The following is a 27196-nucleotide window of genomic DNA, read 5'->3' as shown; positions in this document are numbered from 1 at the left end:
CTCTTTGGACCAGCCACATTGGCACAAAGGGGCACCGAAGCACTGATGGTTCAGACCCAATGGCCACATTCTGGCTATTAATAGGAATAAAATGGAACGTACCCACTGGCAAAACATCCCTGGCGTGGCTGAAAAATGCAACTGAGCCGAGGCCTGCTAGAGCTGAGAGACTCAGGCCTTGAGAAGAGGGTAAAGAAACCAATTTTAGAGAGCCCCAGCAGAGCTGGGGCTCCACCCACCTGAGGAGACATCCTCCTGCCTGCTGAGGGAGGTGGTCTGTCTAGAAGCCTCCTGACCCCGCTGGTGGTCTAGGCCGTGTGGCACCTCTTGCAGCATCCTAGCTTCTTGCTCATGCATGATCTGGAGGCAGAGGCCCAAGGAAAAGGAGCACACCTTACTTTGGTGGGAGAAGCTTGTGTTTTCCTCCAGCCACTCCAAGAAGCTGGTCTGACAGACCCATGGATCTCACCTTATTTATCCAGACCCCTCCAAATACCCTGCTGGGCGAAGGGGTCTCCTGTGCTGTTGGTCCCATCCATAGCCTGCCCACCTTGAAGATTCCTACGTTTCACACATAGCCACAGGGCTGCTTTCAAGCTCACACATTGGATATAATCCCAGATAGGCCAAACCTGCAAAGTTTAGACCCAAATCGTGACTTTCCCAATGGTCAGAGGCCTTCAGATTTAGGGATTTGGTTCAACCTGTTGTAGGGATATGGACAAAGTTCTCATCTGGAGCTTCCTGGGATTCATATCCAGGGATTTGGGGTGGGCCTGTTGCAGTGTTCTCCAAACATTTCAGGGTCACGTCCCCCCCTTACCTCTGTCTGTGCCTCCCCCTGTCCCCCCCCCCCCCCAAGCTGAGGCTGAGAGTGGGGCCACATCTCACAGGGCAGGGGAGGGGGAATGCGGACAGAGGTAAGGGGGGGCAGGGTGTGGAGCCACGCTGAGGCTGGGGCCAGAGCCAGGCATGGGGCTGTGAGTCTGGGCCATGGCCTGGGCCCTTTCACCCCCCCCCCCAAATGTTCCTCTGTGCCCCCCCAGGGGACTGTTGAGTAGTCAGCAGGCCAGGATTTAGGCAGCATCTGAATGGTGACATTGCAGTTGTATTTCATCTTGGAGCTGGACAGCCAGAGAACTACAGATTCTGTCTGTGTTAGGGTGACCAGATGTCCCGATTTTATAAGGACAGTCCTGATTTTTGGGTCTTTTTCTTATATAGGCTCCTATGACTCCCTCCATCCCCATCCTGATTTTTCACACTTGCTATCTGGTCGCCCTAGACTCTGTGTCCAGTCACCTCACTGAAGGATATTCATTCCAATTGAGTCCAGGCTCCTCTCTGCTGCCAGGGACACAGCAGGCCCCAATTTCTGGGTACCATGATGAGCACTAGGCCATCCAGACAGGAGGCAACACCAAGCGAGGTGGCAGCTCCTTTCAAATGTCAGCAAACTCTAAACATCAGCAGGAAGGTGTCATACAAGGGGCAGTCAGGTTAATCATCCAAACTGCATACAAAAATCAGATGTTTGCCAGTATTACTTAGACTAAACTCTTGCTGCTGGACACGTTCTCTGTTGTTCTCTTCCAGACCCCAAAGGAGTACAGAATAATGTGGCTTCTCACAGATGTAGTCGCAGCCCTGCTCATCTCACTCATATTTGCTCTGCATTGGTAAATATCCTGCTGCTATAATCTCTGGGGATGTTGAAGGCCGCAAACCTCTTAGGGATGGGTCAAACCCGATGATACAAAGGGCCTGTCTACACTGCAAAGTTAAGTTGACACCAGGCAGTTTACGTTGACCTAACTATGAGGTCTACACACTGCCATGCCCCCTCCCCCGGCTTTAACTTGCCCGCTACGCCGACCTAATAAAACCATCTTGACGAGAGACGTTACGCTTAGGGTGACATATTTAGAGCAACGCAGTGTCAGTGTAAACGCTGCGTTGCTTACGTCGGCCTCCAGGAGGGATCCCACAATGCCCCCCGTGACCGCTCTGGTCACCGGTTTGAACTCCGCTGCCCTGCACCTCCCCTGTTAACGCCCCTCCCCTGTTAACGTCCTGGGAAGTTTTGAAATTGCTCTTCCTGTTTGCGCCAGTGCAGAGCTCATATAGCAGCTGCCGAGCTGAGCACGCCGGCTCCCCACGGCAAAGGCGCTCCTGCCTGGAGTGCACAGGAGGTGGTGGATCTCCTGGGTCTGTGGGGAGAGGAGGTTGTGCAGGCCCGCTCCACTCCAGCCTCAGGGATTTGCTTGGGAGCATGGAAGTGAAGGACTATGGCATAGCGGCAGGCATAGCAAGGCAAGGGAGGCAAATAGTTGCTCTGGTGCGGCTCCACAGGCATGCAGCTTTTACGAGGGGGCTGGCATCAGGGTGGTATTATATGGGTGGGAGGCTGCTGGGGAGAGCAGTCAGGGTGGGGGTCTGGGAGCTTAGCCTCAGGCTGTCAGAAAAGGCGGCATGATTTTAAGAAAGAATGAAAAGAAACAGAATTAAAACTTTCTCTGGACAAGTGAAAACCGATACCAGTGGCATTGACCTTTTCACAGAGATGTAAACTGTGTGGGGTTAAATTACTGATGGAGGGTGGGAAATTGATACAGTTTTTGGACACCCACTGTAGATTATTCATGAGAGATTTACTTCTCCTGAGGAAGGTTTTTGTGTTAAAACAAAACCTAGTTTTCAAGACACCTTTACTTTAGTAAATTCCCTTCCCCCTGTCCCCCATTCCATGTATCTTCTAGGGCCGCAGCAGTACCATAGGCACTCCACCCTTGCGGGAGAGTAAACACAATGACAGCTGCGCACACACCTGTGCTTGTGACTTCCCTGTTCCTTCCCCTTTAAAGATACTTTCCCCTGCATGTATGAAGGTTCCCTCAGCATTACACAGGGGTATGTTTGCATGGGAGTGGAATAAAAATCTACTTATGGAAACACAATTTATTTTTATTATTCTCCATTACCGACAATACTAATAGGTGCATGTGCATTGCAAGGGTCATAGCACGGTGCAAACAAACAATGCCAGGCTCAGCACACTACAGCTCCACACACTACTTTGGCTCCGTGTTAAAGGTCAAGGTCTCCCTCAGAAGAATAGCTCCCTTGCTCCCCAGCTCCTCTTAGAGCTTTGAGTTCATAATGCACAGCTCAATACTGAAGAGCAGTGCAGGAGCCATGCTTTCTGACAGAGATGGCTGGCTCACAGGTTACCAGAGCAGTTGAAACGCAGTTGGAAACCTACAAGGATGCCCAAGGAATGATGGGATTGAGAAACCTGCATCATGTGATGCTGAATTTGCCCCCATGAGGCATTGCAAACCCTTCCCAAAGCATCCTATGGCCAGTTGCACAGTGGGAAAGCGACCCATAGTGCACTACTCTGTGTCAATGCAAGAGCTGCTACTGTGGATGTGCTCCGCCGACACAAGGAGCATAGTGTGGCCATGCAACAGCGGCTTAATTACAGCGGTGGCTGTACGTCACCATAATGCAACTTAACTTTGTAGTGTAAACATAGCTTAATTCTGCCTGGTTGCCTGGAGGGGAGTGAACTAGCTGACCTGTCCAATCCAAAAAGGCCTTTAATTAGCAGTATCTCCCCCTTTTCACCCAATAGCCTGGCTTTACCCTTCACATTTCTTAACCCAGATCTTCCTTTTCATGCCAATGCCAAATTGCTTGGCCCCTTCACGGGGACCATGTGCCCCCCCCCACCACTTTGGTGAGTGAATGGCTCCTGTCTCACCTCCATCCGGCCTCCAGCTCTTCCTCCTCTTTGCCCCCTACCCCTTGCTTGTCTGCTGTCCAGCTCAGCCTGTCACATTGCTCTGAATGTCGATTGTAAGCTCTGCAGGGCAGGGGCTGCACTTTTTCTCATTTCCTGGGACACCTCGCACACTTCCGGGTGTCAAGCTGACAGCAATAATGAATAGATCTCACTGCAGCTGGCAGCTGGAGGGACCCACACAGCCCTGCTAACATTCAGGTGACAGCTGGCATTTAACAGCCCGGGACAGTCTTGGACTTAGGCTTCTAAGTCACCTAAGCACTTTTGAAAAATGTGACCGTATTTGTATCACGTTAGCACTGCAGTGGGCTCAGTGCGCCAGCTCCCTGACCCAGTCTTCGAGCCCATTGCTTCATCGCTGGTTTAACTCTTTCCAGGTGGAGAGAGAAGGGCTTCTCCTGTTGTTCAGATGACAGCGGCGTAGTGCTCGAGAATGGTACATACAACAAATTCCGAACTGGTGAGTCCCGCACTTGTGGGGGTTGTGGCTCCAGCGCTCTGTACCGAGTCCTGCACGGAAATGGGATTGGGGCTTGTCTAGATGAAAGATTAGTGCATGGCCAGCTGGGGTGTAAATCTACAGTGCCCTAGCCTGCCGCATGCTGACTGTCCCATGTACTCTGCTGCCACGCACTAAACGCTCCCATTGCCCTCCTCCCGTTTCACAGCAGAGTAGATCAAAGCACACTAGGGACCGTTGTGAGTGGGACGGTGCACAGCAGGCTAGTACGCTGTGGATTTAGTGCCCTGCAAACTGGGGGTATAACTCTTCTCTAGACAAGCCCTTACTGTCTTCGTTCACTTACACCTTAACACTGGGCATGCCCATGGTTACAAAGCACAACAACAGTCTATGGCAACAGCTCAAACAGCAATGAGTCACCAGAACCAGATGGTGTTCACCCAGGAGATCTGAAGGAACTCGAATATGCAATTGCAGAATTACTAACTGTAGTCTGTAACCTATCATTTAAATCAACTTCTGTACCAAATGACTGGAGGATAGTGAATGTGACGCTAATTTTTAAAAAGGTCTCCAGAGGTGATCCCAGCAGTTACAGGCCGGTAAACCTAACTTCAGTACCAGGCAAATTGGTTGAAGCTATAGTAAAGAACAAAATTGTCAGACACATAGATGAACATAATTTTTTGGGGAAGAATCAACATGATTTTGTAAAGGGAAATCATGCCTCACCAATCCACTAGAATTCTTTGAGGGGGTGAACAAGCATGTGGACAAGGGGGATCCAGTGGATATAGTGTACTTAGATTTTCAGAAAGCCTTTGACAAGGTCGTTCACCAAAGGCTCTTAAGCAAAGTAAGCTGCCATAGGATAAGAGGGAAAGTTCTCTCATGGATTGGTAACCGGTTAAAAGATAGGAAACAAAGGGTAGGAATAAATGGTGAGTTTTCAGAATACAGAGAGGTAAATAGTGGTGTCCCCCAGGGGTCTGTACTGGGACCAGTCCTATTCAACATATTCATAAATGATCTGGAACAAGGGGTAAATAGTGAGGTGGCAAAATTTTCAAATGCAACTGGGTTGGTGGTTCAATGAGAACAGAGGTCAGGCGATACAGTCATGTTGGACTTAAGTATTCTATATAAAGCAAACAATGATAATGCAACATTAAGGCCATGACTTTCAATGCATAGGAGTCAGGAAACAGGAAAAGTTTTGATTAGCTCATCCACACTGCACCTACTGTAGTCTACTAGTTACAGGTGCATCTAATACTATAAACCAAAAAGCACCTGATTCAAAGCTCATTTACACCAATTTTATTGCACTGTAACTGCTGTGATTTTGATGGCGTTACATCAGTGAAAACCTGATGTTAACTGAGAGCAGGCGCAGGCTGAGTGCATGCAATGTGGCTGGGCTAACATTACAGCTTGGTGAAACGTTCACAGCTCAGCTGAATGCCCCAGACTGCCAGGAGCTTGGGATGGGAGAAGCTGGGCGTTGTAAGGTCACATCCAAACCAGCAAACTTTTGACACCTCAAACTAGCAGGGTTTTTTGCAGCCTCATTTGTCTTTCAAGCCCTGAAATGAAAACAAAATTGCGCGGGCTTGAAAACCTGGGTACAACTAACTGACTAAAATAATCCCCTGGGACACGCAGAAGAAAACATTGAGTTGTTTTCAATGCCCACTGCTGATTGACCTGGGACCGGTAAACGAGCCACCCACCCACGTCCCCGGGTGGTTTCTGTGGTTCAACAAGTCTCCTCTTTTCAGAGCTCAATGATCTGCCGACTGTCGTGGCCTGAGAGAGCCAGGCCAGCGGTGTGGTGCTGAGGTCCGACTTGTCATCTGGAGAACAGCCCGCCTCAGACAGGGGAGGAGCTATGGCACCACACGGACACTGAATTGGGACCAAGCTGGAGAAGCCAGGTGCCGCTGTGCTGTCAGCTGAGCTGGCTCACTAAGGAGGCCTGTTAGTCAGGGCACTGCTTGTACATGACTGTGGCAGTGGAGATCGGATGAGCCTGAAGGGCCTTTTAACTCCATGATCCCATGCAGAGGGCAGCTAGTCTCTGGGACTCAGCTTGATGGCTACGAAGTGCCCCTCCCTTCAGAAATGCCTAAGACTCCTTCCATAGGCCTCTCCCCAGTGGGAGGCTCCAGGGCCTGCTTGGGAAGGTGGCTGGATGGGCGAGCAGCTGTAGCGGCCGGCTGTCGACAGATACGAGGAAGGACCCTCCCAGCGGAACTGAGTCTGTCTCTGCTATCGCTGGCCTTTAGCCCTGGGAGAGTCACCTGGAACGCACCCTTTAATAAGTGGATTTAAAGCTGCTGTTGGTTTAAGTATTTTTGTATGGAGGAAATAAAACCCACCTGCAGAGAGAGCATCGGTCGGGCTCAGTGCGTTCACAGGGAAGGGGAGACGACAGTATGTCGAAAAGGGCAAGTCTTGCCTCCTTCTCAGCCGTGCGGGAGGCCTGGAGCCAAGGGCACCACAGGAGGGCTGGGGGGCGGGGAACCTTGCTCCTTACATAAGGAACACGGTGACTGGGTGGTGGAATAACGGGCCTGACCCAAGGTCCATTGGAGTCAATGGGACGCTTTGATCTCACAGTGCTGGCGCTCTGGCTCAGCCCCAGCCACAACACCTGGCTCCACTCGCCCGTCCCTGCTGCAGAGCTGGGAGCCAGGAGCACGGGGTACCAGCACTGGCTGTGGAAAGGCTCTGCTGCCACTGTGCCGCACACACACTCCCCTTACTCAGCCCAGGGAGAGAGAGCAGCAGAGCCTGCAAACCTACAGCCAGCAGCTAGTCACCCCATTACGCGTAACAATGAGAAACGGGTGTGTAAATCCCCTAGGCAGTTTACAGTGGGAGGCTGGCCTCCAAGGCACAGTAACTGCTGCACATTAACTGTCTGTTCAGTTGCCTGCATTTCACACACAGTATGGCACTGTCGGTCTTTCTTTCACTGAGGCTCAGTCCCAGGTCATAAAGTCCTGTATTTCTCACAGCCTAGGTAGAGCACACATGCCCCACTCCCGGGCAAGCTAGCCCCCTGCCCTGCCCCTTGTGTCTGAGACCCCTGGAGCCTCCACCCCCACAGCTGGAGCCCTGCCCCCTGAGCGGCAGGAGGAGCCCCGGCCCATCCACCCCATCTGCCGGCCAGCCCCTCGCAGCCGCTCTGGCCCACCCGACTCCCGGGCTGCCAGCCAGCCTGACCCTCTGGCTGCCCCAGCCCGCCAGCCAGCCACCCAGGCTGCTGGCAGGCCCAAGCTCCAGGCCGCTGGCTGATGCTGAGCCCCCGCTGGCTTCAGGGGAGCGAGGGCGGGGCCTCTGGGTAGAGCATGAGCGGGACCACGGCCTGGGTTAGGGGAGGCTTAGCCTCCCCTGGCCTATGATACCTGTGGTCCGTAGGGTGGTGCAAGGATCTAGCCCATGCTACCCTGCCAAGGTGCATCACCCCTGATGTGGTGGGGATTGGGGGATTGGTGGGGGGGGGGTTGGTCTCCTTGTCAATCTCAGCAGAGAGGCCAGGAAAGGTAGGTGTGGTGGCTGGTTGTGGGTTTAGTGCATTGGGGACTGGACCACTCCGTAGCACTGGCCTTTGCTTTAATGGGTTCTGCTGTATGGGAATCCCTCCCTCTCCGGTGCTCCTCTTTAGAAGGCACTTTATAACTGTGCCTGCCTCACCTTTTTAAAAGCCAGATTGCTGATGGCACATGATGGGAGGGGCTAAATGCCGCTTTGCAATAATCTGATGAGTCCTGTGCACATTTCCCAGGTTTAAGCCATACTCGTGCATTTGAACGTATGATGATGCATTTTGTAAACTATAATTGCTATTTTAAATAAACTTTAGCTCACACAGTCTGGGGCGGTTGCACTCCCAGTCAGCAGCTGTTTCACATACAAGCCTCAGAGTAGGAGGAAAACATGGCGCTACGTTATGGGCCCCCAACCTTATGCTCCACAGGCAATCCCTGACTAGCTGCATGTTTCTGCTAAATAAAACTGCCAGCACGGAGAGTCAATATTATTATTGCTATTTTAGCATCAATCATTAGGTTTCAGAGCCAACACTCAGTTGAGCTGATTGGAGTATAGCGCTGCACTATAGTTTCAGGCCTGGCTAACTGCACAGGGGACATTTTTCTTTGCCTCCCTAACAGCTAGAAATTTTTTAAAAAAACCAAAACTATCAGTACCTATAGAACCAGATGGGGCTAAAGGACCTGCACTATGGCATACAAGTAAATACCAGCTCAGTTTTCAGGAGGGCAGCAAATTGGTAATTGTGCTGGTTGTAAATGATGCCCAGAAGCCAAGGGGGTAAGTGCTGGATTTATTTTTATAGCAATCAGCATTCACTACATCAACACAGCTCTTTTATTTTGGCAGAGTAAGGCTCAACGAGACTGTTAAGCTCATCAATGGTAGTTTGACCTCCTGCTCCGCACAGGCCATAGAGGTTCGCCCTGTAGTACTTCCTGGGTCAAGCCCACAACCTAGGGCTGAGCTAGTGCATAGCATTTAGAAAGCCATCCAAGCAGGACTTAAGTGCCAGCACATCCACCACAGCCCTTTGTAATCGGTTCCAATGGTTAATCAGCCTCTGGGATGCTGGAAGCCCATGTGCCAGCTCATGCCAAGACCCCTAGGCCTCACTGAACACTGACCAGTGCATAACTGGAAACCAGTCTGGCTTATCTGTGTGTTAACATCTATTTTAACAATGCTATGTTGCTAAGAATGTGATAAGTATTTAGACTTGATGACGTGACTGTAGGAGGCTGCACGCCTTGGTCTCACGTATAACATCGCAGTCCGTGGTATAAAGTGATGCAGAGTGTTTGCATTGTAAAACTGTGTAACTCAAGGGTGGGCAAACTATGGCCTGAGGGCCGCATCTGGCCTGTGAGGGCTTTGGATCCAGCCTGCAGGATTGCCAGGCCCCGCACCGCTTCCAGAAGCGTCCGGCACCTCATCCCTGTGGCTCCGGGGCAGAGGGCTCCGCATGCTGCCCTCGCCTGCAGGCACCTCCCCCCCCCCACACAGCTGCCATTGGCTGGGAATGGAGAACTGCAGCCAATGGGCGCTTCGGAGGAGGTACCCGCTGGTGAGGGCAGCGTGCAGAGCCCTCTGCCCCCCATTCGCCTAGGGGCTGAGGGGACGTGGTGCCGGCCGCTTCCAGGAGCGGCAGAGGGCTAAGGCAGGCAGGGAACCTGCCATAGTTCCACTGCATGCCACTGCCGCCCTGGAACCGCTCAAGGTAAGCAGCACTGGGCCTGAGCCCGCACCCTGAACCCGCTGCCCTGAGCCCCTTCCTGCACACCACACCCCCTCCCGCACCCCTACCCCGTGCCCCAGCCCTACATTCATGGCCCTGCATACAATTTCCCCACCCAGAGGTGGCCCTTGGGCCAAAAAGTTTGCCCAAGCATTAATCAGTGTAACGTGCTGGTCCTGCACACAAGAAGGCCCATTGCAACCAAACGAGCCATTGTGAAACATAAGAGGACAAAGACTTTGTTGCATCAACATATGTACCATCAGTTTGAACTCTGGGGGAAGGGAATTAAAAATGCCTCAAGAGGGGCGGAGGGGCGGGTGGGTGGGGGGAGATTTCTAAGCATTTTACAACAGCATCTATTACCCCCTGAAGCCCAAGAGAGACTAACTCATTTGTGTGTATATGTTTGCCTGCTTTACCTGTGCACATAATTATTAATTCAGGAAAAGAAACGAGCATTAATTATTATAGGATGTTGTGAAGGCCAAAACTATAACAGGGTTAAAAAAAAGAACTAGATAAGTTAAGGCAGATAGGTCCATGAGTGGCTATTAGCCAGGATGGGCAGGGATGCAACCCCCTATGGCCTGGATGTCCTCAGCCTCTGATTGCCAGATGCTGGGAGTGGATGAATCACTTGATAATTGCCTGTTCTGTTCATTCCCTCTGAAGCACCTGGCATTGGCTACTGCTAGAAGACAGGATACTGGCCTAGATGGACGATTGGTCTGATGCAGTATGGCCGTTCTTAAGTTGTCTTTGTGAGAGCCCTGGGATGCCACTAACCTGAGATAAGTGACTGGTCCTATGGGACTGGGAGTACCCGGAATAGTGTTGTGTAAGGGGCCAGGGATAGCAAAGGCAGGTTTGCTTTGGGGGCGAGCTAACCCAGAGTGCCCAAGGGGCCTGTTCGTGACTCCACGCTAAGGCTGTTGAGGAGTTCACACTTGTTAGGTGAACTCTAAGCATAGAACTCATAACCAACTGGGGGCTGGCGTCTTGACAGTCTTCCCTAAGGTGGCACCCATGTTTGTGAGCCCCTCTAGGCAGCTTGACAACCTCAGTGTTAAAAATGTGCACCTTACGTCTAGGCTGAATGTGTCTAGTGTTAGCTTCCAGCCACTGGCGCTTGTTTCGGCTTTGTCTGGTAGACTGACGAGCTCTCTACGCTCAGATTTCTCCGTGTATGTACTTACAGACCATGAACAAATCACCTGGTAGCCATCTCTTCAACGAACTGAACTTCAAAGAGCCTCTCACAAGTCCTCCTATTCGTATTTTTTTTATTAGCGTATTTCACACGGACGTAAGTTTTCATGTTACATTGCATGTGTGAATATGAACAAACAGCCACTAATACACGCAGGGTGTGACACACACACACACAAACCCCAAAGGGACTTCTGAAACTGAAACACACACTCAGGCTAATTGCTGCATGGATGGGGTGTGCGCCAGGCTGCTGCTCACATGACCTGCACTGCAGAGAATGAGTAGAGGTGGCACAACCGTGGTAGCATTGAAAACAGTGATCGTCTTTTACGGAGTACAAACTGCTCAAGGGTAATGAACGGCTGAGGCCTACTGCAGCCTGCAGAGCCAGGCAACGGGAAGGGCAAAATAGCAGTGGGCTCACAAGAGAGCAGCAGGTAGCAGTAGGGTCACGGGTGAAACACGAACCATTGCTGCTGGGGGTGTAGCTGAAAAGGGCCATGAAAGATTGATTTTGGTGACCCAGCAGGCCGAGTTCTGACCCCCATATTGGTTGTACTCCAGTGCAACGCCACTGACATCAGTGGCGTTGCCCCTCATTTACATGGGTGGAAAGTGGTTCAGAACCAGGCCAAAGTTGCATCCTCTGCCTTCAGATGTCTACGTGCAGTCCCTCATGCACGTCAAACGCAGGAACAGTGGAACAACAGGGCCCAGTGTCACTATTTTACCCACATATGCTCCTGGGCGGCTTGTGCAGGAGGTAACAATGAAGTTAATTTGTGCACCATTGTGTGTGGAACCTGGTCCTCTGCAAAGTCCAGTTATGGACTGTAAGGCAGTGCAAATGTCTTACCCGTGTTCTAGAGTGCTGAGTGAGGCAGAGAGCAGTGGGGACGAGGGAAAGGTCAGGGGAAAACAGTTGAGTGTTGGGACAAGCAGCGTGAGAATGCAACACTGATTGTTCTGGACTGGGCTAATATGAGGCGACTCAAAGGTACTGACCCACCTAAGCACATTTCTGCTGAGCTCCACCCAGTGTTAGTGGCACCAGAATCAAAACTCAACCTCAGCTGGGTCTTATAGTCCCAGCTGCTGTCACAGCCCTTTGAGATCATGCCTTTCAAGTATTGGTTGCTGGGAACCAACCCTACAACATGACTTTAAAGGGAGGATGTGGCTGATGCTGTGAAAGAAATTTAGGCAGCCATGCACAGCTCCTGTTTGATGCCATGACACCTGAGGTTGGGCTATTGTCCTTTCAGAGCCGCCTGCCTGGGCTTGTCGATGCTGTGCCTGGTGGCGGATCTGACTGACAGGCGGCAGATTGGGGTTGCTAACCCAGGGCATGATCTAAAGCCCCTTGAAGTTGATGGAAAGGCTCCCACACAAATGATCTGTTCGACTGAACCGTGGAAGCTACAGGCAGAAAAGATCAGTTACGCCACTAACTGTTCCGGTCACTGATGCAGGAGACACCCTCCATGTTGAGCAGTGGCCTGGCCCTTGCTGCAATGTATGTGCTAGAGCCCAGTACAGTGAGCCTGGGTGGTTTAGCTGTGGTCATATACACAGCAGTGTAAGGCCTCCTAAAAACACATGGTGACTGTCTTACTCTCAGCTGAAATGCAATGGTGCTAGGAGACGCAGATGAGAGCGAATGCTGGGATCATCTGTCAGGCTGAGGTGGGCGTAGCCTGTGATCTCAGGGGCTAGGCACTGAGCACAGGGGCTGGCATCCTCCCATGTTTCTCTGCTTTTCAGTAGCGTTCTCCTGCTAGCCTCCAATGAATTAACTTTGCATCAGGAGCTAGGCCTCTGTTTATAGCCAGATCCAATTATTCAACCTTCCTTTGCCACAATGGGACAGAGCTAAATTTAATGATGGAACCGAGCCACAAAGGTCAGTTCCTAGGGGGCTGGCTGGGGCCAAAGTTTTAGGTTAGTCTAGTGCAGAGATGGGAGATGGTCCCAGAATTTGGAAGCTTCCCAACCCCATCAGAGTGTCCCACCTGAAGCAAACCAGAAAATGCAGAGGGTAAATAATAAGCAGCAGCATGACACAGAACACAGCCTAGCAGACAGCGGCGGAGGTGCAGATGAAGGGATGTTTGTCTGCAGCCATGGTTTATTTTTCTTACACAATGGCTCTGCTTTCCCTCTGGATGTCCTGCTATTGTTACAAAGTCACTGTGGAACAAATACATTTAAGCTATAGGAGGGAGGGAGGGATAGCTCAGTGGTTTGAGCATGGGCCTGCTAAACCCAGGGTTGTGAGTTCAATCTTTGAGGAGGCCACCCAGGAATCTGGGGCAAAAGGCAGGGGGCTGGACTCAATGACCTTTCAAGGTCCCTTCCAGTTCTAGGAGATTGGTATATCTCCAATTATTACCTTTTTTTTTAAGACTGCACAGAGGGCAAAGCCTGCTGCACCAGGCTTGACTTTCAGAGAAAGGCGACTGCAGCGCACAATCAAACACACAGCACAGAATGGCCTGGCCAACATTTTCCACCTCTCAGGGCCTAAAGCCACCTTCAGGCTTCCAGCTAAGAGCTTGATCCTGCCAGGTGCATTCTGCGGGTGGAGGGGGCGGGGTCAGCTATCTTTAGCAGCCTTGTTTCCATGCTGCTGAATAGGGATTTGATGCTGAACTGTAGCCCACCCCTAATTAGAACAGTTTGACTTATGAACACGCAGTCTCATCCTTTTGACAATGGAGCGCTGGGTGTGTGAGTGGTTCTGTTGGGTGAAGCCTTTGGAGCTGTGTGGGGCCTTCCCCAGAGCCAGCCTCCCAGAAGCCGTCATTCTCTTTAAAAAATAAATAAATACAAGAATAAGAAATGAAACCTTTAAATATCTCCATCGTTGTGCACCCGTCTCCCGTCATAGCTTTGCCCTGGTACAGGCTGTTCAATTAGGATTAAGAAGAAACAAACCAGCCACTATTTTAAATGCACTTTTTCCCTCGGCTTTTTTTTTTTTTTTTTTTAGAACAAATGGATTTCTTTTTGTTCTGTTGCAATGTCAAGATACCTGCAGGAGAGTGGATGGGATTTTTCTCTACAATGGAGCAGGGTTAGGTTACTGATCAGCAAATCTCGGATGCCCAGAACTTCTCCAAAGTCCTTAATGGCACCCTGACCACCTTCCCCTTTTTAAAAACAACACTCGCAACTTTTTCCTACAATCCTTTGCAAACTTCAGTCATTTGGTTTGATAGTAAACATCCCGCTGACGTTTCTCTGTTGATCAGTCACTGTCTGTCACCCAGAAAGCTTAGAAGTTTAAAACAGGGCTTACTAGGGAGGAGGGGGGAATTGGAGGTCAGCATCACAGATAGTCGTCCTCGCTGGAAGGGGAAATGGGACTCGAGCCCTCAAGATCAGAGTCGGATGAGCTTTCTGAAGGGGTCCGGATCATCTTCCACATCTGGGCAGAAAAGGTTCTGCCCCAGCTGCAGGGGTATCCCACAGGCCCCAGCTGGTGAATTAGCTCCATGGCCACCTGCCAGTGGCTTCTTTCAGTTCACTTGCTGCTGCCCTTTGCACTCCTCTGTTTGCTCATGGCTGTTAACATCTGACTGATGTACGAGGTCAAGAGGTCATCCATCTTGTAGCCCTGGTAGGAAGTTTGAGAGATCAGACACATCACCCAGAAAGCCTAACTGCCGGTCACTGGATCATGTCCCTTGAATGCCTTCGGTGTGAACTACTACCAGGCTGATCAACAACCCTCTTCCTCCCCACCACAACAGCCTTGAACCTTGCCTGGTCGATGCCTAGCCCTTTGATAAGAACCAGGGGACAGTCAGTCAATGAAAAGATGGCAAGTTCGAAACTAATACAAGGAAATACTTTTTCACACACGCCTAACTGGACTGTGGAAAACTCTGTCACAGGAAGTTGTTGTGGCCAAGAACTCAGCCAGGTTCAAAAAGGGTTTTGATAATTATACGGATATCAAGAATCTCTGGAGTAATTATAATTAATGGCAATAAATATTGGAAGAGATATTAAACCTCATGCTTCAGTGCTTAAGATAATCTGTAGCTATTAGAGATCAGAGTCAGACGTCATGTGCAAGCAGATTACCCCACGTCAGTCTACAGTGGGGTTCTTTCATCTTCCCGTGTAGCAGCTGGTGCTGGCTATGGTCGGAGACAAGATACTGAACTAGACAGAGCTTGGGTCTGATTCAGTCTGGCAAGTCCCCTGCTCTGATGGGGGTGGAGAGCTAAAAACCGGACTGTGATGCTCTCGTGTCACCCAGAGCGAGCCATTACAGAGTATCACTGACTCTGGTTCACTATGGGATGGTGGGCAGAGAAGCTTGGTACTGGATTTAAGACTTGAACTAACTGCTCTGAGCTGCATGCTAGTCAGTTCCAGAGTGCCCAGCGCCCGATTGCTACAGTGGTGATTCTGCCTGTTTGGCTTGCTATAAATCACCTCAGGCTTTTGATGCTCCCGGTGACACGCCTGGCTGAACATTCAGAGTCCTCACCCACTGACAAGGGACGTCAGTCAGGGTAACAGGCTAAGCTATTACTACTGCCCTGGGCAAAGCTGGAATGGAGTCTATGCACCGATCCTCTGCTGGTGTAAATCGGTGCAGCTCCACTGACACCAGCGGAGGGTTTGGCCCTTGTGAGTACGTAGCACAGCTTATGGCCTCTGTTCCTGCCCTCACATCCAGGAAGCTGATGAGTGAATTTATCCTGCACACTTGGCCACCTCACTTGCCTTCTCCCCATCAATCCATCCGGGGATTTTGTTCAACATCCCAGGCCTCTGAGCGGCTTTAAACAGCTGCTGTTTCCTTTTCAATCAGCCTGCTCCAGAAACCTGCCCCCTCTTCCAAAAATGCAGAATTACTTCCAAAACTGCCCCTGCCTGAAGCCCGATTCAGTCCTGCACCAGTAACAGCTGTGCTAGACCCAGTGATGTCTTAGCCTTAGCTTGCAGGGCTGGGAAGGGGAGCTCCACGCAGAGGACATGTTTAGTGAGCTCACTAACTCTGCTGTTCTTCCATTCCAAAGCCCCTTGGCCCAGACGCTCAGACACAGTCAACGTGACACGAAAAGAGGATCTGAACCCTGGGTGCGGTTTTGGAGGTTCAGCCTTCAGTTCATTCCCCCCCTCTTGCTCTCTGTGCTCAGTGACTGACTGAGAACCCTGAACTCCCCTTACCAGCGACGTTTCACAGAGCAGTTTGCTTCCCCGCACCAGGTTGCCAATGGTTATGTGAAAGTACGTGTTGCCGCTGCTCCAGTTAGAGATCTTGGTGAAGGGATGAGTCGTGAGAATATCCTAAGAGGCGCAGAAGGACAGTTAGATACTTGGAACATGTGCTGAACCCCCAGCGGCTCACCCCTCATTTCCCTCTGGGCTTCCCACCCCAACAAACCAAACATATTTCCTGAGGCGAGATGGTCCCACCAGCCCCCAACCCCACCCCCAGAAACCGAGTGCTCAGAGTTGGAGAGACCAGTGGGGATTCTTGCCTTTTTCCTATAGCCCACAGTCGCTGTTGGAGACGGGCCCGAGGACTAAAGGGACCATGGGTCTGAGCCACTAGGCAATTCTTATGTGCTTAGGCAGGAGGACAGCTAAGTTCGGCCCCTCTCTGGGTCTGAGCCACAGCTCACCGACAATGATGAAGGACTCGGAAAGGAACTGGTACGTTATCCAGGCTAGGTTTCCATGTCCCAAGCAATGGTGCTCCAAAGCCACAGGTGGGCAAACTACGGCCTGTGGGCCACATCTGACCCACAGGAATGTCCTGCCTGACCCCTGAGCTCCCAGCGGGGGAGGCTAGCCCCCGGCCCCTCCCCCGCAGCCTCAACTCACTTTGGGCAGCTGGCTGCGGCTGGGCAGCATGGCTACCAGTCCTGCTGCTCTGAGCAGCATGGTAAGGGGGCGGGGAGCAGTGGGGTTGGATAAAGGTCAGGGGGTTCCGGGGGGGCCGTCAGGGGACCGGGAGCAGGGGGAAGTTGGATGGGGCAGAGGTTCGGGGTGGTGGTGGTCAGGGGACAGGGAATGGTTGGATGGAGCAGAGGTTCGCGGGGGAGGCGGTCAAGGGACAGGGAACAGGCATAGGACTCCTGGGGGGGGCTGTCAGGGGGCAGGGCGTGGATAGGGGTCGAGACAGTCAGGGGACAGGGAGCAGGCGGGGTTGGATAAGGGGTGTGGCCCTGGGGGGCAGTTAGGGGTGGGGGTGTGGATAGGGGTCAGGGCAGTCAGGGGACAGGGAGCAGGGTGGGTTGGATAGAGGGCATGGGTGTCCCGGAGGTCCAGTCAGGGGGCGGGAAGTGGGAGGGGACGGATGGGGGCAGGGGCCAGGCTCTTTGGGGAGGCACAGCCTTCCCTATCCGGCCCTCCATACAGTTTCACAACCTTGATGTGGCCCTCGGGCCAAAAAGTTTGCCCACCCTTGTCCTAAGCCTTTTGCTCTGGGAAGACTGTTCCCCAGCATAATGCAGCTCAGCCTCTGGAAGCTCTTCCTGCTATTCCGCTTATATTGACCATGTTTCATTTCATCCTGTCGGGCCTAACTGTAGCCCCTGGTGCCACCCTAAACAATCCCCTGCCTCACTGTTTACAAATGCCAGTTGTCGGCTGTGTCTCCCTTCCTCATCATTTAGCCAGGCAGGCTACACACTCCTGTGATGTGTGCACCTAACACCACTTTCCATGAAACGTAAGAGCCATTTCGCTAGAGTGACCATATTTCCTAAAATAAAAACGGGATGGCCTGGGGCTTGCCCGAGCCGCCCCCCTGCCTGCAGGGCTCGTTTGCTCTTCTCCAAACAGGACAAAGGCCCGTTTTTGTCAAAAAAGTCGGAACGGCCAGCACAGAGCTTAAAACGGGGCCTGTCCCAGCCAAAATGGGACGTATGGTCACCCTACATTTTGCACACAGGGCTAGCTGAGGCTGGGCCGTGTGCAGCTGTTGGCAGGCACAAAAGCACAAGGTAGAGGGAAATGCCTCTGCAACCGGAGAGAGTTTGCACATCCGATTGCTGCAATCTTTGCAGTCAGGAGAGCAAACCACCCCAAGGGGAGCAGGGAAAGGGGTGAGAGAGGAGGAGCAGTAGCTCTGCCCTCTGCCACACTAGCCAGCTGAGCACACGGGGTGTCATGCTGCAGCACTCACAGGGATATTGCACATCAGGGAGGTCCAGGCAGGACCTATGGTGCCTCTGCACCCTCATAATGGACTCATGGGTGCAAATGATGACAGGAGCAGTGAGCCCCACCTTGTGTCAGTGTGTACCTTTTAGAAACCCCAGAGTCGCGACCAAAGTGTTCAGACTTCCACCCAAGTGGCCTGACTTTCCAAGGTGCTGAGTGCCTGCAGCTCCTGCCGACCTCACAAGAAGTAGAGGAGACTCGGTACCTTTGAGAATCAGGCCATTTAGTTAGATGCCTAACGTTACCCCCACCCGCAGTTCGCTAACGTTAGCCCTGGGAGGGGCATGGCCCCATTGCACGTGGTGGAGCTTTCCGCAGGTAGTAACTGGTGGCGTCTGGCTTACCTTGGTTTTGGGATCTATGAGGCTGACTCCGTGCTTGTTGATGGCAATTAAAAGGATCTCTGGGTAATTTGGCTCGGTAGTTTGCTGTTAGAAACGAGACGAAGCAGTCACATGACTCCTGGCGAGAATCCCGCTGCATTTTAGCTTGCTCATGGGTTACTGTCTAGTTTATCCTTTTAAGGAAGCTCAAAATAAATCAAGGCCTCTTCACTGCTATGGTAACAGCCATCTAGCTAATGATGACGCTCCCCACCTCCACCCCAAACACCTGGTGACTTTAATGAGTAAGTGACTGGCGGCTTTAAAGTTCCTTCTTGTCCATTTCTTTCCCCGCCCAGTTTGCCAATGGAAGCAGCTGGTAGGGGAGCCATCCCGCCTGTGGACTGGGTGAGCTACGGTGCAGTGGGAAGCCCCAGGTGGCCCTTCCTTCCTAAGACCACCTCTTCTTGATGCATGGACTCTCCTGTCCTTAGTACCTCTGGTCTGAAGGACTCCTGGGCCAACTGCACCATTTCCCTTTGCTCGGCCTACCTTTGGCTTTAGGTTCCTTAGTGCTGGTCAGAGATGCTAGGCAGACAGTTCTGGAGACTCAGGGCCAGATCCTCAAAGGTATGGAGGCACCTAACTCCCAAAGGCAGTAAATACCTTTGAGGCTCTGGGTCTCAGTCCTACAGCCCAGAACCAAGAAGGGCAGTGGCAATGCAGGCTTCCCCACACACCCAGCCATTCTGCCTCCACCTCATCCAGGAAGAACCAAGTCAAGGGGTAGGAAGCAAGGTCTTGTGGCTAGGACAATGAACGGGGACTTGGGAGACCTGCAATCCATTCCTGGCTCATCCATCGACTCCTTGGCTGACTGTAGGCAAGTCACTTAAAGCAGAACTTTGAAAAGCTCTTAAGCGGCTTAGGAGCCCAAGTCCCATTGAAAATCTCACTCTACCCTGTGCCTCAGTTCCCCATCTGTAAAATGGCAATAGTAGCACCGCTCTCCCGCACCGAGGACAGATCGACGCATGAGTGGAAGGTCCTCAGACAATGATGAGTACCATGGAAATACCTAATTAGAGGGAGTGAGCTGGCGAATGAGTCTCCGTGGCCCAGGCAGGGGCCACCGAACAGCCATCAGTTCTTCCCTTTAGAATTCCTTATACTTTGTCAGGGGGAGGAGCTGTGAGAACCAACCATTTCCCAGGGTCCCTGCTCCTGCTCCTGCCAGGTGACCCACACAATGAAATTTGTACCTTCACTTCAAAGAAGGCTGATCCAAACGTAGGCCACTTGAAGACAATCTTTAGGAAGGCAAGCTTGGCTTCTTCTCTTGTTTTGCCGGCATGCTTATTGAAATACGCCACAATGGACTACAAAGGACAACATGACATTACTGAAGGGCTTGCCAGACCACCTGGGAACTAGGACATTTGAATACAAAGAGCATCATGACACACAGATGTATGTTATTGCTGCCACAAAACATCAGACTTTGCCATCCTGTTTTAACAGAAATCCACCATGCCCTCACCTGCGCATTAGCTATTGTGCCAGTGCAGGAGCCTGAAAAGACCTTATACATTATTTTTCCATCTTCCAGCCAGTACAGGTTTGAGTATATCCACAGGTGCTTTCTCCAGTGTGAGGCAGGACAGACTTGTGGTTAACACACTGAGCTAGCGCAATGGAAGATCTGGATTCAATTCCCAGCTTTGATACTGACTCCTTGGGTCATCTGGAACAAGTCACTTAATCTCTCTGTGCTTTGGTTCTCCACACGTAAAACAGGGATAATCAATCCTTGCTTCCTTTGTCTGTCTTGAATGTAAGCTCTGTAGGACCGGGACTGTCTCTTACCATGTGCTTATACGCTGCCCTGCAAAATGGGACCCTGATCTTTGCTGGGTCCTAAGCGCTGCTATAATGGTAATAGCTACCTATGGTGTAAGTGTAACCTACTAGTGTGTGTGTGTTACCGGTCCCACTCTGTGCATGGTTGGCAGAGCATAGATTGTGTTCCAGCCCCACCTAGAGAGGTTTAGCTCAAGCTGTTATACTCATGCTTTTAAGTCTGGAGGTCCCCGGTTCAGTCCTTGCTGTGTTGGACAGGATGGCAGCTGTCACACAAGCTTATCCAGATGCTATACCCGCAGCACAGTTCTCCGAGCCTGGCTCCGTGTTATCAAGGCCATTCCTTACCCTTTTCCAGTCATCTGGAGAGAGCTGCCGGAGAAGATCCTGAGGCACCAGCTCCTTCAGGAGCTTGGGGATGCTGGGGAAGTAGGACTTGTCATCCTCAAACTTCACCCTGTAGATCAGAGCTGCCAGCTGTAAGACCTCTTCCCGGGTACACTTGTGGTAGCCACGCAGGTACTTTGGTAATTCCTGCACACGAAAGCATTTCACAAGGTAACGGGGGAGGCCACAAACATCCAGGTTCTCAAAGACGTCCTTTTGTCCTCAGAGAGGAAGGCTGTTTGAATGGCAGCACCCAACCGTCCCAAGACAAATGCCAAATAGACGCTGGCTAACGGAAATCTAGCAGGTCGGCAGCTATAGAAGGAAGCTGCTTGAAAGCCAGCTGTGCTAGTGCAGTGATCTTCAGTCTTTTCCATCCCACAACCCAACCCCATCCTGGTACCCCCACTTAGCTGGGACCCCTTTCCCCTTCAGAAACACTGGAAAGGCACAATGGTTAGTGGCCCTGGGGATGGGGGTTGCGAAGCCCAGACCGAGACACTTGGGACTACTGCAGCCAGGGATCAGGGCTTGATAAAACAGGGGCTCTCCTGATCTCTGCCCCACGTTTGAAATGAACCCAAGTCTAACAGCTTTGGGGATTTGAGTGAAAAACATGAATCTTAGCAATGGATCCTGTGTAAAATACTGGATCTGCAGAACCTGAGCCTCGGTGAAGCCGGATCTGAACCCGAAGCTCGATGTCATGACTGGCCCAAAATGAGAGGAACCGAAACCTGCTCCTGAACTACAACCCCACAAGAACTGTGGATAAGCTGGAATCAGGTTCTGAGGCATCAGGCAGGCAGGCTCATCCCCAATGAGTCTTCCCCTCTGCACTGCTGGTGGCAGAGAAAATGCAGCTGAGGCCTCTCCCTGCTTTATTTTACACCTGTTTGTTTCTTCCTTCAATCACCCCCCCCCATGCTTCTGCCCTCTCACCATGTGAGTTACAGCCAGTTCCTTGAGGTGTAACTTACAACACCATTTACCTCTTACAATCTTACAGATCTCTTCTGTGGCTGCCATCACAGCAAGGACTAAGCGCTTCCCAGGTAAATTCAACCTATATGGGGAATTCCCCAAGGGAATGGCATTTGCTGCTGTTCACCCCTCTCTAGTTATGGAGGAACTGCCTGGGAACGGCAATATTTGTCTGAAATCGTCATTGTGATGAGGCGGGCGGAAATGTTTTGTTAAAGCACAAGCTCTGGATTAGTTTGGCCACTACTAGATGCTCATCTCTCACCCAGACCACTTTGACCAAGGCCATTTTAGCTCACACTCTAACACACTTTGTCACTTGTGTTGGCCCAGAGGAGCTCAGCTGTTGAGGGGGATCATTTGGAATCAAATGGCTTTTTCTTTTAGTCAAATCAAGCTTCCCCTTTAAGCCATATCACCTCGAGAATGATTTAAAAAATACCCCTCATCTGTCAACAAGACCATGTATGACATAACCAGCAGGAGGCACGTTCGTGTTTGAACAACCATTTTATCCAGAATGACTGTAATCAATAGTGTGTGCGTGTGAATTTCACACTTGAAAGTAGCTGGCCAGACAGCCCAGCAGAACAGAGACCTCTCTTTCGCTGAAGAACAAGTACAGCAGCTGTGTGGCATTCTGCCCTGTCTCTGCCACTCAAACCTAACCTGAGCAGATCACCTTGACATGAAAGAGATGAAAAATCTCTGGGGCTATTCACAGTGCGGCTTGTCTGCTGAGACTGCCAAGAAGATGGCTAATTAGTGCCTCTGACCTATGGTTTTATGATGTTGACACCTACTCAAGAGGAGCTGGACTAAGACCTCCAGTCCTCCTAACAGCCAGCATGTGGAAACCTCTATTTGTCATTACTGGTGTGAGCGATTGATGTAGAAGGAGGAAGCCTTTTTATCCCCTTACTAGTTCCCTGCGTCACCCAGACCTCCCCCAGTATTGTAAACTCATGGAGTACCTGATAATAGTGGAAGATGGAGTCTGCCATTGAATCCTTCCCAGGGATGGTGTTTGTCCACAGTTTTTTCATGAAGAACACTTGGTATGTGAGAGAAGGCACTATACCTGCAAAAAGGAATCTGTTCAGCATTGACTAGGCTTGTAACAAACGCTTCAACCACTAGATGGAAACCTGTATAAAAGAGACGCTCGCTCCTTGAAGCAATTCACAGTCCCTGCTGCAGGAGGTTCAGGGATGAAATAGCAAGTGTTCAAGCCATGACTGAAGTGCATTGGCTACACAGTGGCTGCCTACATTGCTCTATGAACTCTTAAGTTAGTGGTCTTCAGGCTTTCACTTAAATAAGCACTGAATTCACTGGCAAATCTTGAATGAAAGGAGGATGGATTTAATTTCATAGCAACAGCATTACACTGTATTGTGGGAGTTTCTGGAAAATTACTTGGGGCCAGTTAGTGGAGCTGCATTTCAGCTAGCAAAGCAATGCTAAAACCTCGGAAAGTTTTTACACATCTGGCAAAGTCTGGACAGCAACCACAAAACTTCAATCTTCAGGGGAAGTCACTTTTTGGAGGCATGGTCTAGTTGATCTCTGCATTGCCAGCCCTTGCACCTGTGACCTGTATGACCACAGAAGATTCTTGATTCCCTTAATAGAAATGGGAACAGGATTAAAGTGGATATTGCGAAATTATTGGGAACCGTCAGGTGGCAATATAAAGTCTTAAGTCCGACAAAGACAATAAATGCCCTCTAACATCGTATAAGTGGTCAGAGCTTGGAGTATTGCTGGGTGTTAGCTGTTGTGCAGTTCTTTTTAGAAGTTATGGATAGCAAGAGTAAAAGTTTTCTCCCTGCCCAAGAATGGATCGTTTCTTAGGTGCAGAGTTGCTATTGACATGATTTACATGAACACCCAAGACCCAAACATTACACGGTGCCAAACACATTACAGCTGTAGTTTTCATCATGGTACGGTAGGCGAGAGGAGCCTTTAAAAATGATTTCAATGGGCTCTCTGCAGGGGCGGCTTTATGTTTTTTGCCAACCCAAGCACCGCAGTCTGGTGGCCTTCGGCGGCGCGCCTGTGGATGGTCTGCTGGTCATGCGGATTCGACGGCATTTCTGCGGGTGATCTGCTGGTCCCATGTCTTTGGTGTGTCTGCCGCCGAATTGCTGCTGAAGCCACGGGACTGACGGACATCCCGCAGGCATGCCGCCGAAGGCCACCTGACTGCCACCCTCAAAGTGACCGGCATGCCGCGCCCTGCAGCTTGCCGCCCCAGGCATGCGCTTGCTGCGCTGGTGCCTGGAGCTGCCCCTGGCAATACGAGACCTCCCCGGCCAGCACTGTACCTGGGAGAGGAAATAGCAGCAAAACAGAAGAATGACATGATTACCGTCTTTTGCAGGTCTTGCTTTCTTTATCCAGTCTGTAAGATGTCTGACAAAGTCAAAGAAGAAATCTCCTTCTGGGACGCTGATAACCTGTGGAAACATCCCGCTGTTAATAAAACCAACCAAATAATAGCTAATCAGAGCATTATAGGCGAGAAAAGGCCTATTATGCAGGCTAGCCTAGGCCATCCCCCTGCCACGGGAGGATAATTTCTTCCAGTGTGTCTTGCAGTGCCTTCCCCAGGCTGGTTTTAAATGTCTCAAGTGGTGAGGCTTCCACAGATCTCACCATGAGAAAGCTATTCCTGGCCTAGCTGTTTCTACGCTGTCCTTCACCTAATTCCATCCCGTTATTCCCAGTTATCTCCTCTTATTCCACCCTAATCAATTCATCTCCCTTCATCTCTCCATTGCTTCTGGACAGTTCTTGGGTACCACGTTTAATCCTCCCTTGTAAATCAGTCTATTCAGCAGCATGACCATCCTCTTGCTCCCCTCCAATAGGTCACTATCGGTCTGGTCCAATATCCCAGGTCCGGCTGGACCAGAGCCATATAGGGAGTGGCTATCAGCTCCCGGCTCTGTGATGCCTTTGTTTATTCAGGTGACAATACCATTGCTCTTTGTTGTTGATCCTGTAAATAATTGCTTCAGTTTACTCAACCCACAAAGCATTTATATACTTCTCTCCTTGGTCATTTGTAGCAGACTATCTGCCTTTTGGATGATTTAACCCTGCAGAGCAGTCAAAAAAGCTAACAAAATGTTAGGAACCATTAGGGACATATAATAAGTAAATATTATACTGCAACTATATAAATCCATGGTAGGCTCACATCTTGAATACTGCGTGCATCTCAAAAAAAGATATATTGGAATTGGAAAAGGTACAGAGAAGGGCAACAGAAATGATTAGGGGTATGGAACAGCTGCCATATGAGGAGAGATTAATAAGACTGGGACTTTTCAGCTTGGAAAAGTGACCACTGAGGGCGGATATGATAGAGGTCTGTAAAATCATGAATGGTGTGGAGAAAGTGAAGGAGGAAGTGTTATTTACTCCTTCTCATAACACAAGAACCAGGGGTCACCCAATGAAATTAACAGGCAGCAGGTTTAAAACAAACAAAAGGAAGTATTTCTTCACATAACGCGCAGTCAACCTGTGGAACTCCTTGCCAGGGGATGTTGTGAAGGCCAAAACTATAATGGATCTCAAAAATAATTAAATAATTTAATAGAGGATAGGTCCATCAATGGCTACTAGCCAAGATAGGGATGCAACCCCATGCTCTGGGTGTCCCTAGCCTTTCACTTCCAGAAGCTGGGAGCAGATGACAGGGGATTGACCACTTGATGATTGCCCTGTTCTGTTCATTCCCTCTGAAGTACCTGGCATTGGCCACTGTTGGAAGACAGGATACTGGGTTAGATGACCCATTGGTCTGACCCAGTAGGGCTGTTCTTGTGTTCTAAAGCAGTCTGAGATGCAACTGGCATCCAAGATGTTACAGAATTTAAGGGCACTGTCCTGTGATCCTTATGTATGCCAGTACTGCCACAGGAGTCAGGACAGGGGGCAGGATCAGGCCCTGAAGCTGTAGAATGGGATCTTCTAAAGCGCTCAGCCTGGATCGAAGTCACTGACTTGGGATGGGATTGATGTGAACTGGAGCAGAGTTAGGCCCTCACTGAGTGCTTTGGAAAACCTCATCCTGACAGTAATATGCTGCCAGCTCCCTTTGACTTCAGTGGGATGAGGCTTGTGAGCAGGGGCTGCAGGACTGCCTGGACCTTTGAATAGAAATCTCCAGGGGTCAGATCCAGGGAGAAGCTCAGGAGCAATGGACCAAGTGGTGTAAAGTGGCATAGCTCCACCGGCTTCAGCAGAGTGCCGATGATTTACACCAGCTGGACATGGTGCAGCAAAGGCTCTGAGATGCAGAGCTGCGCAGTCTGTGGCCGATCGCTTTGTGCGCCGCTCACCTTGTCGGAGATTTTGACGAAGAGGCTGAAGCCCTCCGATGACTTCAGCAGCAGTCTGCTGGAGATGTTCTGGCAGAAATCCTTGGCCTTAGTGCTGGACTCCACTTCAAACGCCTGCAAAGAGAGGTGGAACCCACACCTCAGCCACCTCGCTCTTCATTCCCGGGTCACCCTCTCTCATGGGAAACTTAGAGGTGCTTTTTTGCAGAGAGGCAGAGCTGTCCTGCTGAGTTACAGCATTGCTTCTCTGTGCATTCTTCCTGGTCCCCCCTAGATGCTAACGTACCACTGCCATTGTTCAAGGGGAGAAAGGCGATGCCTAAGGTCTTCCTACTTCATCAGCAGGTTCCAATTCTTCTCTCTTTATTCTGAGCAGCAGTCAGTGCTCGGCTTTTGCTTCTGGGGCCTCAGAGACTCAGGGCATTCCTGCCTTTCCTCACGCTCACTTTTTACCAGTGATCACTGATTTGCGGGCCCCCCTTGAGCCACTTTGGCTCCTGACCTTCAGAGGTGCCGAGTTACTAACAGCTCCCAATAACTTCAGCTGGAGTTGTGGGTGCTCTGCATGCGTGTGAATCAAGCCCAGCGCAGGCACCCTACAATCGAGACCCCTCCCTCCCCCAAATCAGTGGAAAGTGGCCCAAATCTGCACAGGACAGATTTTTTTGCAGCTGCTGTTGGTTCTCAGGGGGGAGGAAATGCAGCTACCTTATGCAGTAAGAGAAAGGGAGAGATGCTACACTGGGCCTATGCAGAGGACTGAGACGCCCCAGGTGTGCAGACATGATTCTACCCCTGCAGGGCACACCTGCCTCTCGCTGTTCGGGGGTGGTATGACTCCATGCTGCTGGCTGTCCTTTTAAATAGAACAGGCTGCCCCTGGGACCTGATGGCATTCAGAGTGTCACACCACTGCTGTACCCATAACCCAGCTGATCATGCAGCCTTTACAGGGCAGATCATCACGGGTACCTCGGGTGGCTAACCCACCTAACATTCAAGTCCCCACTGTGTCTGCCTTCAGGCTTCCCAAGATGTGTCTGTAAACCATTATCTGGCTTGTCCCTTGACACATTTAGACTATGTCTACGCTACTGCGGTAAGTCGACCTACACTATGCAACTCCAGCTACGTAAATAACATAGCTGGAGTCGACGTACCTTAGGCTGAGTTACTGCGAGGTCTACACTGTGGGGGGAGGAAGAGGCATGTGTGAACAGGAGAAACTCTCCCATCGACTTACCTTAGTCTGCTCGTTGGGGGTAGAGTACAGGGGTCGACTGGAGAGCGATCTGCTGTCGA

The 27196-nt window shown here is 50.9% G+C and overlaps 2 protein-coding genes across 9 annotated transcripts in view; one reads left to right on the top strand and one right to left on the bottom strand.

Annotated features, from left to right (window-relative positions):
* The window catches only part of GDPD4 (glycerophosphodiester phosphodiesterase domain containing 4), a 51091-nt gene extending 44423 nt beyond the window's left edge, over positions 1–6668 (top strand). For all 7 annotated transcript variants that reach the window (XM_039537749.1, XM_039537730.1, XM_039537733.1 and 4 more), the window contains 3 exons: positions 1597–1679; positions 4186–4268; positions 6053–6668. In XM_039537749.1, coding sequence (XP_039393683.1) covers positions 1597–1679; positions 4186–4268; positions 6053–6084 — 198 coding nt within the window. In that variant the 3' untranslated portion in view covers positions 6085–6668. The remainder of the gene's footprint in view (positions 1–1596; positions 1680–4185; positions 4269–6052) is intronic.
* A 5874-nt stretch (positions 6669–12542) lies between these two features.
* Positions 12543–27196, bottom strand: part of MYO7A (myosin VIIA) — a 105837-nt gene continuing 91183 nt past the window's right edge. For both annotated transcript variants that reach the window (XM_039537700.1, XM_039537708.1), the window contains 8 exons: positions 25895–26008; positions 23911–23998; positions 22508–22614; positions 20511–20696; positions 19565–19681; positions 18324–18407; positions 15976–16095; positions 12543–14404 (listed from right to left, as the gene is read on the bottom strand). In XM_039537700.1, the coding sequence (XP_039393634.1) occupies positions 14312–14404; positions 15976–16095; positions 18324–18407; positions 19565–19681; positions 20511–20696; positions 22508–22614; positions 23911–23998; positions 25895–26008 (909 nt within the window). In that variant the 3' untranslated portion in view covers positions 12543–14311. The remainder of the gene's footprint in view (positions 14405–15975; positions 16096–18323; positions 18408–19564; positions 19682–20510; positions 20697–22507; positions 22615–23910; positions 23999–25894; positions 26009–27196) is intronic.

Source organism: Mauremys reevesii, linkage group 1, assembly GCF_016161935.1.
Source record: "Mauremys reevesii isolate NIE-2019 linkage group 1, ASM1616193v1, whole genome shotgun sequence".
Taxonomy (NCBI): Eukaryota; Metazoa; Chordata; order Testudines; family Geoemydidae; genus Mauremys; species Mauremys reevesii.
The sequence above is the reverse complement of the archived record's forward strand: the minus strand, read 5'-3'. Positions and strand labels throughout refer to the sequence as shown.